Consider the following 17,565-nt stretch of genomic DNA (forward strand, 5'->3'; position numbering starts at 1 on the left):
GCTCGTATTTACTATCTTTCATTAATTTTACATATCGTCAAAAATTCTTAGGATTGTCCCTGATATTGTTATTCATTGTTCAGATCCATTGGATTTTGTCACGTTTTATGACACTTCACTAATCTATGATTATGAGAGAACTGTAAATTGTATTACAATTTATTGTTTCTTCTGTAGAGTTTTTGAAAATGTTTCTTCAATTTTAAAGCTTGTATTAGTTCACTAGAAAACCAAAGGTGATATTTAGATATTTTTTTTTAATGTGAATGGAATAAAAGTGTTGATTTTGTCGGTTATACAATTTGTTAGTTGATTAGCATTGTCAGTAACATCAACTGATTTTTAAAAATATCAAAGTCGTGATTTTTAATTGTGTTATAAAGATCTATAAACTTGCTGTCTTTATAATTTCTGAACAGTGGAAAAAAATTCATGTTGCTAGAGTAACATTATTAGTGTTCAATATGATGTTGATGTTTGAAGCCGGATGATATCTTTTTTGATAAAGGCCCTGTCACACTGTCAAATATATTGTCTCCAATATATTGGACAAAAAAATTTAAAGGGTGATTTTGGATGAAATACGTCTTCAAATATATTGTATTCAATATTATTTGATGAGCACTATAAAATATATTTGAAGTAATTTCACACTATCAATTTTCTTTGAGTGAGCTCGTTTTACCAAACATTCTGTAGAGAACAGTAAATGACAGTATTTAGAATCAAAAACAAATATTTGGATCAAGGAACGTGGGCTTTTTTTAGTAGGTTATATTCAAATTTAGGTATATTGTAATCATATATAGTTTAGAATTTACGTTATCCAGGTGTTTGCAATGCCTGCATTAAGTAAGCATCAAAGTGTTTCAAAAGCTGAAGCTGTAATTGCAATTGTAGCAAGTGTCAGTAAACTAGAAGAGAAATCTAAGAAAAGGAAACGCAGATGGTGGACAAGACAGTGGATACTTTCCCAGCAAACAAAAGGTGTTTTACCCCTTTTTGTCATGAACTTCGATACGAAGATGCCGATTCATTTCAGAACTATTTAAGAATGGATTCTGAAAGTTTTGATCTTCTTTCAATTGTGGAGTCTCGCATTGCAAAGAAGGATACCTACTCATTTGCGCCAGTCTATACCAGCAAAGCAGAGGCTGGCAGTTACATTAAGATTTTTGGCGATAGGGGAATCATTTAAGTCCCTTATGTTCTCTACAAGTATTCCACACAACACCATCTCAAAATTTGTACCTGAAATTCGTGGTGTAATTTATAGTGCTCTTCAAAAACAATACTTAAAAGTATGTTTAGTAAGAATAAAACATATAATTAAATCTAAATCTGCAAGTAGGAATATCCCTTCTCATTCCTGCTTATTTTCTCACCCAACTAGCTGCTGTTGTATGGACACTTTCACTTGTATTTCATCAAAATTGTTCCTATTTACCTTAAAGCGAACGTGTTAATTTTTGCTGTGTTTAGAAATTGGCAATTTTGTTTTATTTTGAATTAAGTGTATTTACTGTTACAAACCTCAACCTGAACCTTTAAGATAACTTCACCTCAGTCACATTATCTCTTTAAAATAATTTTTTAAATGAGATATTAGACCAGGTATGCTTGTTTCGTACAGCCTGGGAAGTATAGGCCTACTGACAAGGATCTGCTACACAAATATTTACATTCACGAAAAATGGTATTACTTTCAAAACTTAAATAATAATAATTGAATATGTAGGCAGAATTTTAATATTTCTAGGCCTTTCTTGCAAATCACCAGAGCTACTTGCTTACTCAGAGATGCTGCTTTAACATAGGTCAGTACCATCTATTGTTAGGAAATTATGAGTCTATATTCCAGAAAATTCCAGACAATACTTACAGAGTAGCAGCTATTGTGAAATAAGGTGAACAATGACATATAAGAAAGATTGATTGGGTAAGCCAAAATAATTTTAGCTACATTAAGTCTCTGAATTGAAATATTTTAAAATTTATTTCAGATGTTATTAATTTGGATTTGTAGGTAAAAGTTCCGAAATGCATATCCTAGTTGAAACCTCATTCCTGATGGTACATTTTGTACGCAATGCTTGCTGTTTTAATTTAGTGTATCAAAAATACCTGAACATAAGCAAAACTGGTACAGTAAGTCCTCTATTTACATCGTACCGATTTACGTCGTTTCGGATTAACGTCGCTAATGTTTGAGTACTCATGTTTCAATTTAAGTTGTTGCCGATTCACAATAACGTCGTTTACAATGACCGTAAATCTTTATTTTAGCCAAAACACCGTATATAATTCGTTTATAATTCTTTGTTTCCTTCGGTAGTTAATTTATGCTATGTAGCATAAGCTACACGTTCACCGCCTTATCTTATCATACATCATGAGGGACGCTTCCTGCTCTCCGCTGCTCTCCGCGCGGTGATGCAATACTACCAGCCCGCCCGCTCGGCCACCCACGTATCTCGCACGTAGAAGTGTTATCTACTTCCCGCAACGACACAGCATTTTCTCCTACCCCTCCGGCCGACCTTGGGCCGTGGCCGGCCGGTGGCATGAAACATGGCTCATTTTGCATAGTTTCTATTTACGTCGCGGTTTTCAGGAACGTAACCCCGACGTAAACCGAGGACTTACTGTATAGCAATCAAATAATGATCGTAAGTTGAATACAAGATGTTTTCTGTTTTAAGGACCATAATATTCCAAAACTACAGTAACTTATTTAAGTCAAATATATTAACCTGCACTTCCGTACATACAGATTCAGTTGGAGGAAAATATACAATAACAATTATTCCAGCAGGAAATAAAATAGTATTAGTTCAATTACTGCATTTCTTTCCCATGTAGTATTCGCCATTGCTGATATTTAAACTATTACACTTCGGAAACGGAAACAAAAGCGGCCGCTTTATTTTAGATATCTCTGATTGGCTGATCCCATCCAACATCCAACATATTTTAGAACCAGTCCTATACGTAAAATATTTGGAGGAAACTCAATCTCTCAAATAAACATGGCTGCGATAGTGACGTTTTACGTGACGTCACAACCCTGAAAGATATTGGAACCAACATATTGGAAGGTGTTGGAAGCTAAAATTTGACAGTGTGACAGGGCCTTAAGCACGTCGACAGCATGCGTTACTATAATATCAGATAAATTAGATAGACAGAAAGTTTTAAAAGATTTTTAGGGTGTTATTGCAGTGTATTAAGCAGGGATTGGATGTAAAGTTTATTAGATGAGTGACCTTGATTTTTGTTTGTGGATGAACAATGTTCCCAATGTGATTGTTAATCCAATTGATACCAAAAACATCAAAATCACTGAGAATCACAATACCAGAAAGTCATTGACATATATAGGTTGACTTGATAAGAATTTGTGTTTGTTGACAGCTGTCAGAACACCACCACCTCTTTTCTTCATTGGAAGTTGAGGATATTTCTGAAAACAAGATATTTGTCTGTAAAATAGTGGGAATTCATTCTATTTTCATTGAGCTAAGTTTCAGTTTGGCAGATGACATCATAATGTTGGTTAAAAATATAATTTAAAATGTTCAATATAGGTATTTTGTTCTTAACCCTCGCACATTTATATAATCCACATCAAGGCAGAAAATAAAATCACGTATGTAAAAAAATAACTCATTTAAAGTGTAACTGTAATGAGTCACAGGACACAACGATCGATTGTTCACGAGACATGGTGATAACTGACAGGCTGATAGCTGAACTAAGGAAGCCTTTATCTTTGAACTTGCTGGAAAGACAGAACTCACTTCTCCAAACACACGGGTGTGTTTCGTCTTACGAAGTAGTTTCGGAACAAGCCTCTATTACAGCGCGCTCTTGCGTTTGTAAAACATGTCTTCCCAGCCATGGACATGAAAACTATAGAAGAAATTGAGATGGTGTTGCTTCTAAAAACATATTCCATTCATTGTGAATATCTTTCATGCTTTTGACCCCCATCTGTCTTTAACACCAAAAAAAACTTGCAGCTGAACAACTTTAAATGACTTTCAGTATTAAAAAAAATGATATAACTGAAACGTGGATCATTTTGTCTTGAGATTTATTTGGTGTCGTCCTAAAATATTAATTTATCAACTGAAAAATACTTAAAACCAGTTCTCAGTGAGAAATTTAAGTCTTTTATTTTTTTCGGCCCCATAAAATGCAATAAAGTATCTAAAATATAAATCACCTGATGCATATTTTGATGCTTTACAATATGCAAATATTCTTTGTCCAAAAACACAATTTTAAATTTTGTGCGATATGGCAACAGCGCACGATGAAACAATAACAGTGTTAACGTTAGTCGGCTTGTGCTAGAAAAAGAAAGAAAAGTGCACATTTTCTTCCATACTGCAATCTTAAGAGTGGGATGCTCTATAGGAGTGGAGTTGCTGATGTCCTGAGCTTCGCTGCCTGGAGAGGAGGGGTGGCTGCGATCCAAAGGGTTGCTACTAGGGGAGGAGTGAACACAGGTAAATGTCCCAAAGGTCACTACTAGGATTGGAGTGGCTTCAGCCGAGTTTGTTGTTACCAGGAGAGGAGGGATGTTGGTTCTCCTGAAGGTCTGTACAAGGATAGGAGTGGCCATGGTCCAGAGGGTTGCTACCAGGATAGTACAGGAAGCTGCAGTCCAGAGGGTCGCTAGGAGCAGAGGAAGGGAGTTTGTGGTTTTGAAGGTCCTCACAAGGTTAGGAGTTGTCACAGTCCAGAGGGTCGCTACTAAGAGAGAAGGGGAAGTGGCGGTCCAAAGGGTTACTACCATGAGGGTAGGAGAAGCTGTGGTCCAGAAGGTCGCTACCAGAAGACCAATTTGCTATCAGGAGACAAGGTGTGGCTGCAGTCCTGAATGTTGTTGCAATGAACAGGGGAGGGAAGGCTAATAAAACCACTGGTATTTTAAGATTAATTTTCCTAGATTTTTATGGGAGAGAATTTTCTAGCCAGGGTATTATACTTATGCTAAAATACTGTTACGAATGCAAACAAGACAGTATCACGCGCCAGGTTCGGGGCTGGCTGGCTGCCCTGCCAGGCAACTAGCGTCATGCACACATCACGTGGCCGCCACTGACGTAAGGCATGCCACGCGTGCCTGGCCGGATTGCAAGGATCGTCGCTACCCCTCTCCTCCCTCCACTACACACGCAGCGTCCTGCCTCGGCGTCGTTATCTATTGCTGAGCGACCTTGGTAATTCCGTGGGCCATGGCATGAGTGAGCGATGACGCTTTTCTCGACGCTTTGGGCATCGGGTCGGCAAGGGCGCTATTTAAGCTGGGACGCCGGCCTCCGCGACAGTTTTTCGGCGACGGAGTTATTGGGAGCGGCGAGAGTTCTACGAGTGTGCCGAAGAGTTCGGCGACGGAGTTTGGCCACAGAGTTCCGCTGTGAGTTCGGCGACAGGTTTTAGGGACAGAGTTCCGCGGGGTGTGCCATGTGAGTTCCACAAGGAGTGCGGCCCAGTGAGGAGTGCGGTCTGTAAGAACTTAACAAACACTGAGTGACTTGGGAATAAACATTTTTAAGTACAAGTAATTGGTGATTAGACATTTTTAAGTAAGATTATTTATGTAAATATTAGTAATCAATAAAACTGTGTAATAAAACTTAATTGGGCTAACCCTTACGAACCCAGTTCTCCCCACATTATTAATCATAACAATACATTACAATTTAAACATCCTAGGGGGGATTACAGCTCTTGGTGACTTAATGTACCAAACCCAGAGGATTAAAATGAAAATTTATTCTCTGGGTTTTGTAGGTGACAAGCATAACAAATTTAGGATATAGTATTTTAATCTATTTGCCATCTAATTGTCATCTTGTATGCCTACTGGCCTTCATAATAAACAGTTCATTTATAACAAAAAATTTTAAGACTTTATAATTTGTGAATAATCATTATCTAGCATATTTTATTAGTTTTATACTTATTTGGAAAAACAATATCTTTGCAAGGCAAAGTATAGATTCAATGAGATTGTGTATTTTAAATGGTTTATTTTGGAATTATAGTTATTTTAAATATAGTTTAAATGAATTATTTTATGTTATAATAATTGTAGTAATAATTTTATTTTAAATTTTTATTTTATTCGTAATGTGAATTTACAGCATATCTTACCTGTTAAACGCTTTGTATGGTACCATGGCAATGGCTACTAAGAGTTTGTTTACAAGCTAAATTTCAAATGTATTGATAAGTTGATTATTGAAAATTATTACAAGCAATACTCTCTATTGCGGACTAATATGGGTGTATGGTATTGTTACCACTCACCACCTCCAGCTAGCTCAAAATTAGGTGATGAGTGAACATACAGGTTGGTAGCAGGTCACAAAGTAATTGATATGCAATGTTTGATGTATTATACCTGTTTTCTTTATTCATGTAAAAATCACAATATATTCAGCACAACAGAACACAAAAAAAATTAAACTGTACATCCAGAAAGGAGAAAAACACGTAGACTGTTATTACGAATTACATTATATTGCCCGGATAAGTTCCGGGCAGCGACGGCTGGACAAAACCCTTTGTCTCCTTGCTGTGGGCTTTGCCTATGACTATGGTCAAATAAATTCTAATTAATCAAAATGTCCAGAAAAAAAGGTTATTAGGCAACGCCCGGACCGTAGCCGCAAAGTTGTACTTTAACAACAGAACAATACTACGTTATTTGAGCCATCGCCCGACCATGACCTCTTGTCACGGTGCTCAAACAACGACTGCCTGGCACAGTACTTGGACAATGACTAATATACAGCCTTCCTTCCCTTTGTGCAGGCAGTGTCCTGGGCTCGCTGACATAATTCTCAGCCAATCACAGCATATGGCAACAGAAACTTCCACGAAATTCTTACTTCTGTTCCCACGATGCAGCAATTTTCTGTCTCTCTCACACTCTCATGACAGTGACTCATACGCCTACCGTGTGAAACAAAGCCTCAGTCGTGGAAATAACGAAGGAGAAACACGTCCCACAAAAAGAAGTTACAGGGTGGCCACTCACCGGGAAAACCGGAAAAACCGGGATTTATCAGGGAAATCACGTTGATCGGGAATTATCAGGGAAATGTCAGGGAATTTTTTTAATAACCGGGAATTTTTTGTGTCATGTATATTTCCCGGTCAACCATTACGGATTTTCCGTAATTATTACGGATTTAACACAGAATTACGGAACATCGCTGGTTTATTACGGAAACGAGGCTTTGTGCTGCATGGTAACGGAAAAAAATTCCGTTTCTGGTGTGCGTGTTTCGTGAACGCAGTTCGAATACATCACGTGGTTGCGCAGATAACGGAACTAATAAATGTGCGCATGTACTGTCGAAATAAGTAGATTATTTCTTGTGTTTTATAATAGAAATGGTACGGTATTACGTCCGTTGTACAATACAACTAGTACATATTCTCGGACTTTTCGTTTGTTAGCTACTTATATCACGATAATTTTTGTACGGTACTTTGGCTAACCTGTATTGTGTTAATTACTTTCTTGAAAGCCATTTTTTTCATCATAGTGTTTTTGTCGTGTCTACAGACGTGAACCCATTTTATGTTGTTCGATAGTGTTGTGTTCTTCAGTGCCGGTTGTAGAAATGAAGCGTGTGACAGAACAATGTGTATATGGGGCAAAAAAAGAACGTTATTCTTCAGAACTTTCGACCAAACTATTCAAAAGAATGGCCATGCTTGTCATCTTCAAATGTTTTGGAACGCCACGCGTTTTGTAATGTATGCACGTGTAACTTTTCGATTGCACATGGTGGAAGGGATGACTGTAGACGGCATATTGAATCAAAGAAACATGCAGAACATTTTAAAGCCGTGACGAGCAATAAATCTATATCGTCGTTTTTCGCTACATCTGAAGAAACGAAAGTAACAAACGCAGAGTTATTGTTTTCCCAAGTTTTTTGGTAGAACACAATTTACCGATAGCAGTAGCCGATCATTCGGGTAATTTGTATAGAGCTATGTTTCCGGACTCATAAATTGCACAGAAATACAGCTGTGCGAGAGCAAAAAACATCTGCCTTAGTGGAGTATATGGCTGGTGAAACTAAATTAAAACTGTTGAATCTTTAGTAAGTGGACCTTTTGCTTTAGCTACAGATGGGAGTACTGATTGTAATGCAGTGAAGATATATCTATTAGTTGTTTCATTTTTAAATCAAACACAAGGTAAAATTTGCACTGTACTGTTATCCCTTGTTGAGAGTACTATGACTAAGAATATTTCACAACTATAAATGTTACACTTCAAAAATGAATGTAAGAACAGTTATCAAACGTTGTGTGAAAAAATGTTTGAGTGCTCGTCACTGAAATACCCCATTACTAGGGACAGGAAAAATTTGCGGGTTCAATGACCTGTAGGATGAACTCCATAGTTATGCGTACTCTCGGTCAAATGCCACCCACTCATTGGCTGCTGTCTTGTGAGACGTTCCAACGTAGCAGCCTGAGATTTGATAAAGCTTTGGTCGGGTGTTTCTCATTGGCCCAGAGTCATCCAGGTGAGTAGTGAGCCAATAACAGGGGCAGCACTGAGGTATAACTATTTGTATTTTAGCCTATTGCGAAATGAATTCGCGAATTTTTCCAGTATCTAGACATAAAACAAAACACAGACTGCAGGTCATTGAAAGGGACGCTATAATGTAAAGTGACATATTTAAAATGTATTATGTTATTTAACGAACTTCCGTATGTATATAATGAAGAAAATACAGCAGGGTGCTAAAATATGAGTAATCTCTTTCTATAATATTATATTTTTTCATCAAAAGTATGTTTTTTTGTAATTGTAAATATCAGGGAAATTTTGAATTTTTAATCAGGGAAATCAGGGAAAACTCAGGGAATATTTTTGGTGACTGTGAGTGGCCACCATGAGTTAGCAAAAAAAAACAAACCCTTATGAATTATAAAAATAAGAACATTAAACCTGGTAAATTACGTTCACAATAACTTCTAAAAGGAAAAACTTTACATCATTTGATAACCTAACCTAAAATATGATACAAACTTATAACAAATTATTATTACTGGATTGCATGGGGAAGGCTGTAATCTGGATTGTTACAGTATTTTCGGCAATGCCAAATTAATCGGCCAGTTACCCAGTTAATTTGTTGATCCAAGCCATTGTTTAATTTCAAAGCCAGTAAAGTTTGGAAGTACATAGTTAGGATCAGAATTACAAAATTCTGAACTATAGGTAAATTTATTAAAATTTATAAGTCATGAATTTTTCAATGATTTAATATTAAGTATGGACTCAATTGATAGTTACTACAACAGATAATATTTTGCGAATCACATAAAATCACATTAGTAAAACTTTTGTGTTATGATTGGTGCCTAAACTAATAAAATTTTCCTATATTTGTTGCTATGTGCATGTGGATATGAACCAAACAGGAGTAAGTAATTGTATTAAATAAAAATAGTATTGTGTTAGGTTTTAATTAGAAATTGATGCAAATGTTGATATTGCCTATATATTGTGTTACTAATATTTGTCATTAGTTTTTTCATTGTTTTGTTTGTTTTCCGTCAAGTTAAATAAAATATTTAATTGATAATTGTGCAGAAAAAAATTATATTTATTCATTCATAGTTTGTAACATATTCAGAGAGTAATGCACATATATATAGCGCAATATTAGGGGTTAAAAGAGAGATCTTCTACATGTAATATTATCTACACTGTGGTGTTGCAAGTTCCCCAAATAGGGTCTATTCTCCTTTTTTGTATAGTGCCAGTTCAACCTGTAAATTCCTATACCTGTCATTTAGCCTATTTATGTATTCAGGGAGCCACAACGGCCATCTTGGATTATGTCAATTCTGGTGGCCATCTTGGATTATGTCAATTTTGGTGGCCATTGTGGATTACGTCAACTCCGGTGGCCATTGTGGATTACGTCACTTCCGGCTGCATAAACACCTCATAATAGGCCTCATTATGCACAAAATTCCCCTTTTTGAATTATGACATATCCGCCATTTTGTTTTCTAGAAATTTCCGCCCTTTTCAATTGAACGCCTCATCTGTGCGTTGCACTTTTCGTTTCATCATTGAACACCCATTCATATGCATTACACTTTTCGTTATGCCCACCAGCTTAAAAATATATTTATTACCAAAATAAATAATAATAAAAAATTGATAAAATGATACATGTGCCATCTATTGGAGGCAGCCATTTTGTTTTCTTCTGCTGGAGATGGTTATCTTGGATTAGGTCACTTCTGGCAGTGATTTTGGATTCCATCATTTTGTTTTCTTGAAATTTCCACCTTTTTGAATTATGACATCATGTCCGCCATTTTGTTTTCTTAAAAATTTCCGCCTTTTTCAATTGAACGCCCCACTCCACTTTTCATTATGTCCACCATCTTAAAAATAAATTTATTATCAAAATAGATAATAATACAAATTTAATAAAATTGAAAAGGCATTGTATGCTGGAGGCCGCCATATTGGATTACGTCTCTTCCGGAAGCCATCTTAGATTACGCCATATTGTTTTCTCGAACTTTCCACCTTTTTGAATTAAGATGTAACATCCACCATTTTGTTTTCTAGAACATTACACCTCTTTCAATCGAACTTCCCACTCCTATGCATTGCACTTATATTTCCTACCAGTGTTGTTATGAACCTTATATAGACAAAAAAATCCACTAAATCCACAGTCATTTTCTTTATGATTGTGGTTGTGACCACCATTTTTTTCTTAAAGACATAATATATAATGATTATATGCGTAGTCTGAGATCTATATTACAAATAAAATTAATCGCCTCATCATTGTGGATTCAAAGGCTTAAGTAAAGTAATAACTTTTCTGCTATCAAATTTAATTTAATAATTTACTCAAGCTTACATTGTTCAGGACCAGAAATTTTCAGAGTCCTCACTTACAAGTAAGAAGCTCTTCTAGGCATGATCATGTTTGCATACTCTTATTTAAAAGCTGCATGGAAGCAGATATTTAAAATGTTTGCGTATATATTGTCTTTTTACTCTTCTCCAAGTCAATGTTTGCGTATTTGTGTTCAGAAAGCTGCATGTCAGCCAGTATTTTAAATGTTTGCATATACATATATCCATTTCCGTAATTTTTTTTAATGAAAGGGAAAAACACATGCAGCCTCAATTGTACACTATGATATTATGCTACAAACAAATATGACGTTGATTCATATTTGTAGAGTATGTAATGTGTTCCCTCTCCAAAAATTTGTGTTTCAATTTGATGTCTGATCACTAGAGTGTGTATGATGTAGTTACAACATTCACCTCAGTCATTACCGCCACTGTGAGATGCACTTCGTATCACATGAAAATAGTATATTTTTTAAAGTTAAGACAAGAATTAGAAGTAAATAAAATATGAAAAAATATATAAAACTATTTAGTAAAATAAATACACACACCCACCTTCATACAATCTTATCCCCTCGCTAACACAGTGCGATTCATTGGGCACTAACGATCCCCCTTCACAATAGCCCGCTTCGCAGTACGTTCCATACTAACCATCAAATACTCTGTCCACACAACTATTTGCTCACACAGCCCCAAAGACGATATTTCGGGATATGTGCCTTATATCCCTCCTACCACAGGAGCAATATCCTCCTCAGTCAGAGTAGAGGTGTTCACAGTACATCCGTGATATCTTCCCTGGGCTCTTCGTCTTCGTCCATCGCAAGTGCTTCTTCCAGGTCGCTAGCCTCCCCCCAGCTCACATAGGACTCCTCCTCAGCAATCTCCTCATAGCTGGCATGACACATCTTACTAGCTCATTTGATAACTACGAATGATACGTGCTAAGGGTGCAATGGTTTAACTCCCCCCTCCCCCCCTTTTTTCACCCTTTCTATCCCAGTCCAGTTTATGCGTCCCAAACGCACGCTTCACTTTCACATGACCTTTGACTTCAGTAGACCTACCCCCTCCCCCACATACTGACCCTTCCCAGCCTTAATAGCTGTGTCACTTAGTTCTGTCTCCACTTTTAAGCACCTTCGAGGTAAATCCCGGTCTCCTAACTAATGAAAACTTTTAAACTGTTCAGGAATTAATAAAAATAATTATTTATTAAAAACTTTGATTTATTAATATACAAATTACAAAAATCACAAAAACATTTTTATACAACCAGGTACAAGAAATAAAACAACACAATATTTACAAATTATATATATTACATAATTTATTTTCTTGTACAAGTTAAAAAAAAAAAACACCAGACATTTATTTTGTAGCTTGATGTAAGTTTTTGGACATACGCCATTGCTTAGAACTTTTTCTGTTTGAAGAAAAACTAATAAATAAAATAAATAAATAAAAATACTCAAAAAAAGACAAAAAACACACAAAATTAAGCAAACAATTGCTGTTGTCAACAAGGATATGAACACCACAAAATATTCCGTTTAGGTAAAATATTCTGTTTAGGTAAAACTATTGTATTTGTTTGTCTTTTCGTTTTGTCATGTTTTTTGTCTCGCTTCAACTGTTATGCTGAATTATTTTGGGTTTCAATATTTTTGTGTTGTCATCATTTGTGGGGATTTTTTCGTTCTCTTAGTACATTTTTCTTTGTTTTTCTTTGTTTGTTTGCTGACCAAATTCCTGTTTCGGAATATTTTGTGGTGTTCATATCCTTGTTGACAACAGCAATTGTTTGCTTAATTTTGTGTGTTTTTTGTCTTTTTTTGAGTATTTTTATTTATTTATTTTATTTATTAGTTTTTCTTCAAACAGAAAAAGTTCTTAGCAATGGCGTATGTCCAAAAACTTACATCAAGTCATGCACTCCCATTGCACAAATCTTTTAAAGATAACATTTATTTTGTAGATTATTCATTCAACAAACAGAATCTGTTTGTTCTCAGTTGCAGCTGATCCACATGGCTAACTGTTCTTACAATTTACCAGTATTTTCAATGTACCTAACCTAACCACTTGTTAAAACGATAGTGTTCTTTTTAACTACTTGAAGTATCACCTTCTTAAAGAATGATTTGAAAACATACCAGGAAGCAGATAATAATTTGTGAATTTTTTATTATTATTTTTCCTGCAGAAAAAAAGCTTCCTATCAGAATTACCTATAAATTTATATATATAATGAATAAAAGCAAGTGGCATCAACTATAAGTGCAGCGGTGTGTCCAACATCAAGAGGGTGTGAATAACTTTGTGATTCTCTTCCCAGGCTTGATCACATGATCACGGAGCATGGGCACCAGTACACATGTAGGTGCCTCAGAACTGACTTGATGTGTTATAGTTTGTACTCTTGGCACAACTGTGCTGTGTGTCTGACTTCATGGGGTGTGCGTCACTTTGTGATTCTCTACCCAGGCTTATTCTCATTTCCTTCCATGTGTATGTTATTCCTATCTAACTTTTCAAGTCTGTCATAAGTCAGCAACTGCTCTTTAAAATCTAAGATGTTATTGGACTGCCTGCCTGTCAGTTGTAATTGATACTTTATAGGAAGTTGCGATAATATCATTGCTATAAATTCTTCATCCTCCATGTTGCAGTCCATGTACCTTGTTACGCTCGTGTATTGCACTAATGTGCGCTTCTAAACCCTTATTTCTTTAAGGGTCAAATTTCTCAGAGTGAAGTTGTATTCATAAGTCGTATTGTATACGTGTGTTCCAAAATTGTTGTATGAACATTTTCCAGAAAGTATCGTAATCATTTTCCTTCTTTTGTAATGATTCCCACCAAAAATATGCAGAATTTTTTAGACAATTGCTTACTTATTTCACCTTTTTTCCTTCGGTTAGTTCAAATACACTGCAATAATCCTTGAACTGTCATAAGAATTGCTTAGAATTTTAATTACTCTTTTCTTGTGTATGTTGGCCCCATATCTAACTATTTTTTAGCTGGATGATGAATTGCAATGAGTGGTTCAGTTACCAGTTGTGTTAGACTTCCAACGTTTATAGTGTTTTCTGGGTGTACTTCTGTCGAACTACCTACACTCACATTTTCCTGAACAATAGTTCTTTGTTCTGAGATGTCTTTACTACATGAATTACAATAGTTCTTTGTTCTAAGATGTCTTTACTTCGTGAATTACATAGAATTGTCTTATTTTCTTCTCTAATTCCCCAATTTTATTAAATAATTGTTCCTAAGTGACTTTTTGTATCTCTTGAATTTTATGTAATTTACTGTCAATATGTCGAGAAAATTCATCTAACCTTTCCATGACTACTTCTCTTATTTGTGCAATTTTTTCTATCTACATATCTAATTTTTTTTTCCCTGTTCCTTCCTGAATCATTCCAGGTTTTCATGTTCCTTCCTGATTATTCTTTCCCTTTTTCCTCTCCTGTTCTTCCCTCATTCATTCCTGATTTTCCTGTTCTTTCCTGATTAATTTCTGATTTGCCTGTTGTAAAACCCTGAACATCTGTTCAATATTCGAAAATGAACTCGTACCTCCCTGAACATTTATCTCAACTACTCTTTGTATTAAGTCAGTGTCCTAACCTACGTCTATTTCATCCTCAAGTCTCCCTTCCCTATTTTCCGTTGGGTCTGTCTCCGATGATGGTCTTTAACCTTCCTTACTTCCCGTTAAAAAATAAGTTACTCTGTTTTCCTCCGACATATTATACCCTCTTTTGAAATACGTACTCACTGCTAAGTTAGAATTAAACTTGAGTAACAACTCTGCATCTCGTTGGGCTGTCAAAGTTCTGTAGTGTGAACTTGTAAATGTTTTTTGTCATATACAACCAAGATGTAATGACACAACTTCATGCTTTACATGTAAACATTTCAATTACATAAGTGGGTAAAACTATAGTGTATTCTCTTAAGATGTAATTAAATTTATTTTAACAATCTTCTTCTGGGAATTGACAAATCAAGATTAATTAAGCTCGAAATAGGCACCATAAAATAACAAAATTAAAAAATTTTCTCATATAAATCGAAACTGAATTTAATGATCAATGCTTTCTTAATTATATTACGTGAACAACGTACCTTACATCAATGGTGAAGCCTAATTCACCAATAGAAAAAATGAATGAAATATGTTTTGGTTCAAATGAATTTAAGTTGGTTACTAAGGATCCTAATCGTTGCTAAGAAAACAAATCAGATATTCCTTAAAAATGTAATATTCAAAATAATGACTTAGTATGAAATTAAATTCACTACCAATCATATAAAAGTATGCGTACTTGAACTCAGTGCTCTGGGATTAAAGTAACCTAAGTTCATGATTAAATCAAACTTTACAAGTGAATAAATAAGATATGTTAGAAACTCTAGATCATAAAGATAAATCATTGAATGTCTTAACATGTAATGGTTTGATCATAAGTATTTAAAATGCATTTTGGTTTAAATTTTTGACAGTGACACAAAATACTCTCTGTTAAATAAACAGTAAATTTCAGGAAAATTATAGTATCCGATTGAAGCACAGTATTATTACCTGATATTTCGTTGTCTACATCAATGTGTTGAACAGCTCTCCACATGACGGTAATCCACGTCACATGTTGGGGTCTTCTGCTTGGTCCTGGAATCCAATCATAGGACGAGGTAAGGTTCCAATGTTGAATTCAGCTGAACTGGGTGGATTATTGGTATGATCACACCAATTGACGATCCTCCTTCCTTCTTTCTTCTAGGTCCTGGACTCGCTCGGAACTGGTGAACCCATTGTCTTGAAATCGCTGCCTCTTCAGGGCTGTATCTGGCTTGTCTTGTTTATTCAAAATTGACATTAGATTTATTGTACTCTTTGGTCGTAATTGTTTATTTCCAACGTTGATGAAAATTCTGGTTATCTTGTATAACTTTTCTATCAACGATTTACTTTCTTCTGAAAATGACTTCAATTCAGTCAAATATAATACTAATCTTTATTACTGTAAACCGTAGGCACTGCAATCTAGTCCAGAATATTTTTTTATGAATTAATCACACAACCTTTAAAAACTTTATATTAAACTAACTATTCAAATAGCAGAAATGCTTTTTTCATTTTAGTAAGGTTCAATTATTACTATTCTTTTTCTAGAATGTATTCTTGTTTATTCACCTTGATGACCAAATTTCAGTTCTCACATCAAATCTAAGATAGTCAAAATTTATTATTTGCTTCAAACTGTTTTCTTTCAAAAAACTAATAGTTTAAAAGTATTTTGTATCACTTCCTTAAAATCACAGTTTTAAAACCTGTATTCAACAAGCAAAAACAAACAAAACAAAACCTTGAAAATAAACGTATATTACACAAAGTTTCATAATTTGTAGAGGGGAAACAAAAACATTACTATGTAAACTGTATAGTTGTTTTGGAATTGCTGGAAATTAATATTTAACAGTGCCTCAGGCTGACTTGTTGTGTTGCAGTTCGTACTCTTGGCTCAGCTGTGCAGGGTGGTGTTGTGTTGTGTTGTGTTGTGGCTGTGTGTCCGACAGCAGGGAGTGTGTGTTACTGTCTGATTCCCTCCCCAGGCCTGGTCAGTTGATCACGGAGCGCGGGCACCAGTAATCACGTAGGTGACTCAGGACTGACTTGTGTTGTAGGTCGTACTTTTGGTGCAGCTGTGCAATGTTGTGTCGTGTTGTGTTGTGTCGTGGCTTTGGAATTGTGTTTGAATGCCAATCATTAGCTAAGGTTACTATTTTTTTGTTTAAGTTGTTTTCAGTATTCTCCATTTCTGACGTGCCATGCAGTTGTTGATGTGTATGTTTTGTGTAGGATATCAAAGTTAGCAATGATAGTTTTGATGATCACGCTTTGATGTCTTGAAATATTGTTGTATCCTGGAATCTTGTCATGAATATCTATTATTTTCAACGATTGTGAGTAATAAAATATACTCCTTGTAATTTCATAAGTTGGTTTTTGAGTTTGTAGTTTAGTTTGTATTTGTGTTTGTTTCTAGGTCTTGTTCAATGTTACTATAAAAGTAATGAGATGAAATTTGTATATTTACTGTGAGGAAATATTGGTGGTGGGATTTTATGGAGGTTAGGAATAGTTTGCTTGTTATTACTGCAATATTACACGTATGTTTTGTGTATGTGTCGCATGTGTCTCATGAGGAAGTGACTGCAGTGCCCAGGTTCCCAGAGCATGAGTGTTGTAGACACAGCCTGTCTGTGGTAGGTGCAGTAGTACTGCATGAAGCTGCCTGGTCAGTGCAGTGTCAGCTCTCTGGTTTGAGTGGTGCTGTGGGATGAGTCTCCGCATCACCAGAGTTGCTGGTCACACAGTGGATGATTGGTTTGAACTGTTGGTAGCAAACAAACTTCATAGTTAATGTGTCAATGCCTTCTTAGAAGTGTGCAGAATAAGGACATGTTTTGAATTATTATTAGTAAAGACAAGATTTTATGGTGTTTTTTAGGCCAATTTCATTTTTCAAAAAAATGTTTGTATTTTCTAATTTTTTATTTTTAAATTATTAAATGTTTTATTCAACAAATATGAC

The 17,565-nt window shown here is 35.4% G+C and overlaps 1 protein-coding gene across 5 annotated transcripts in view; it reads left to right on the top strand.

The window, feature by feature from the left end:
• The window catches only part of LOC134527337 (PX domain-containing protein kinase-like protein), a 160,837-nt gene that overhangs the window by 103,216 nt on the left and 40,056 nt on the right, over nt 1-17,565 (top strand). The window contains exon 10 of one of the 5 annotated variants that reach the window (XM_063359924.1): nt 4,423-4,525. The exons of 3 other annotated variants lie outside the window; for them this stretch is intronic. In XM_063359924.1, the coding sequence (XP_063215994.1) occupies nt 4,423-4,445 (23 nt within the window). In that variant the 3' untranslated portion in view covers nt 4,446-4,525. Of the gene's footprint in view, nt 1-4,422; nt 4,526-15,587; nt 15,662-17,565 lie in introns of those variants that run through there. One more of the 5 variants, XM_063359923.1, reaches the window with a different exon arrangement.

Source organism: Bacillus rossius, chromosome 1 (genome assembly GCF_032445375.1).
Source record: "Bacillus rossius redtenbacheri isolate Brsri chromosome 1, Brsri_v3, whole genome shotgun sequence".
Classification (NCBI taxonomy): Eukaryota; Metazoa; Arthropoda; class Insecta; order Phasmatodea; family Bacillidae; genus Bacillus; species Bacillus rossius.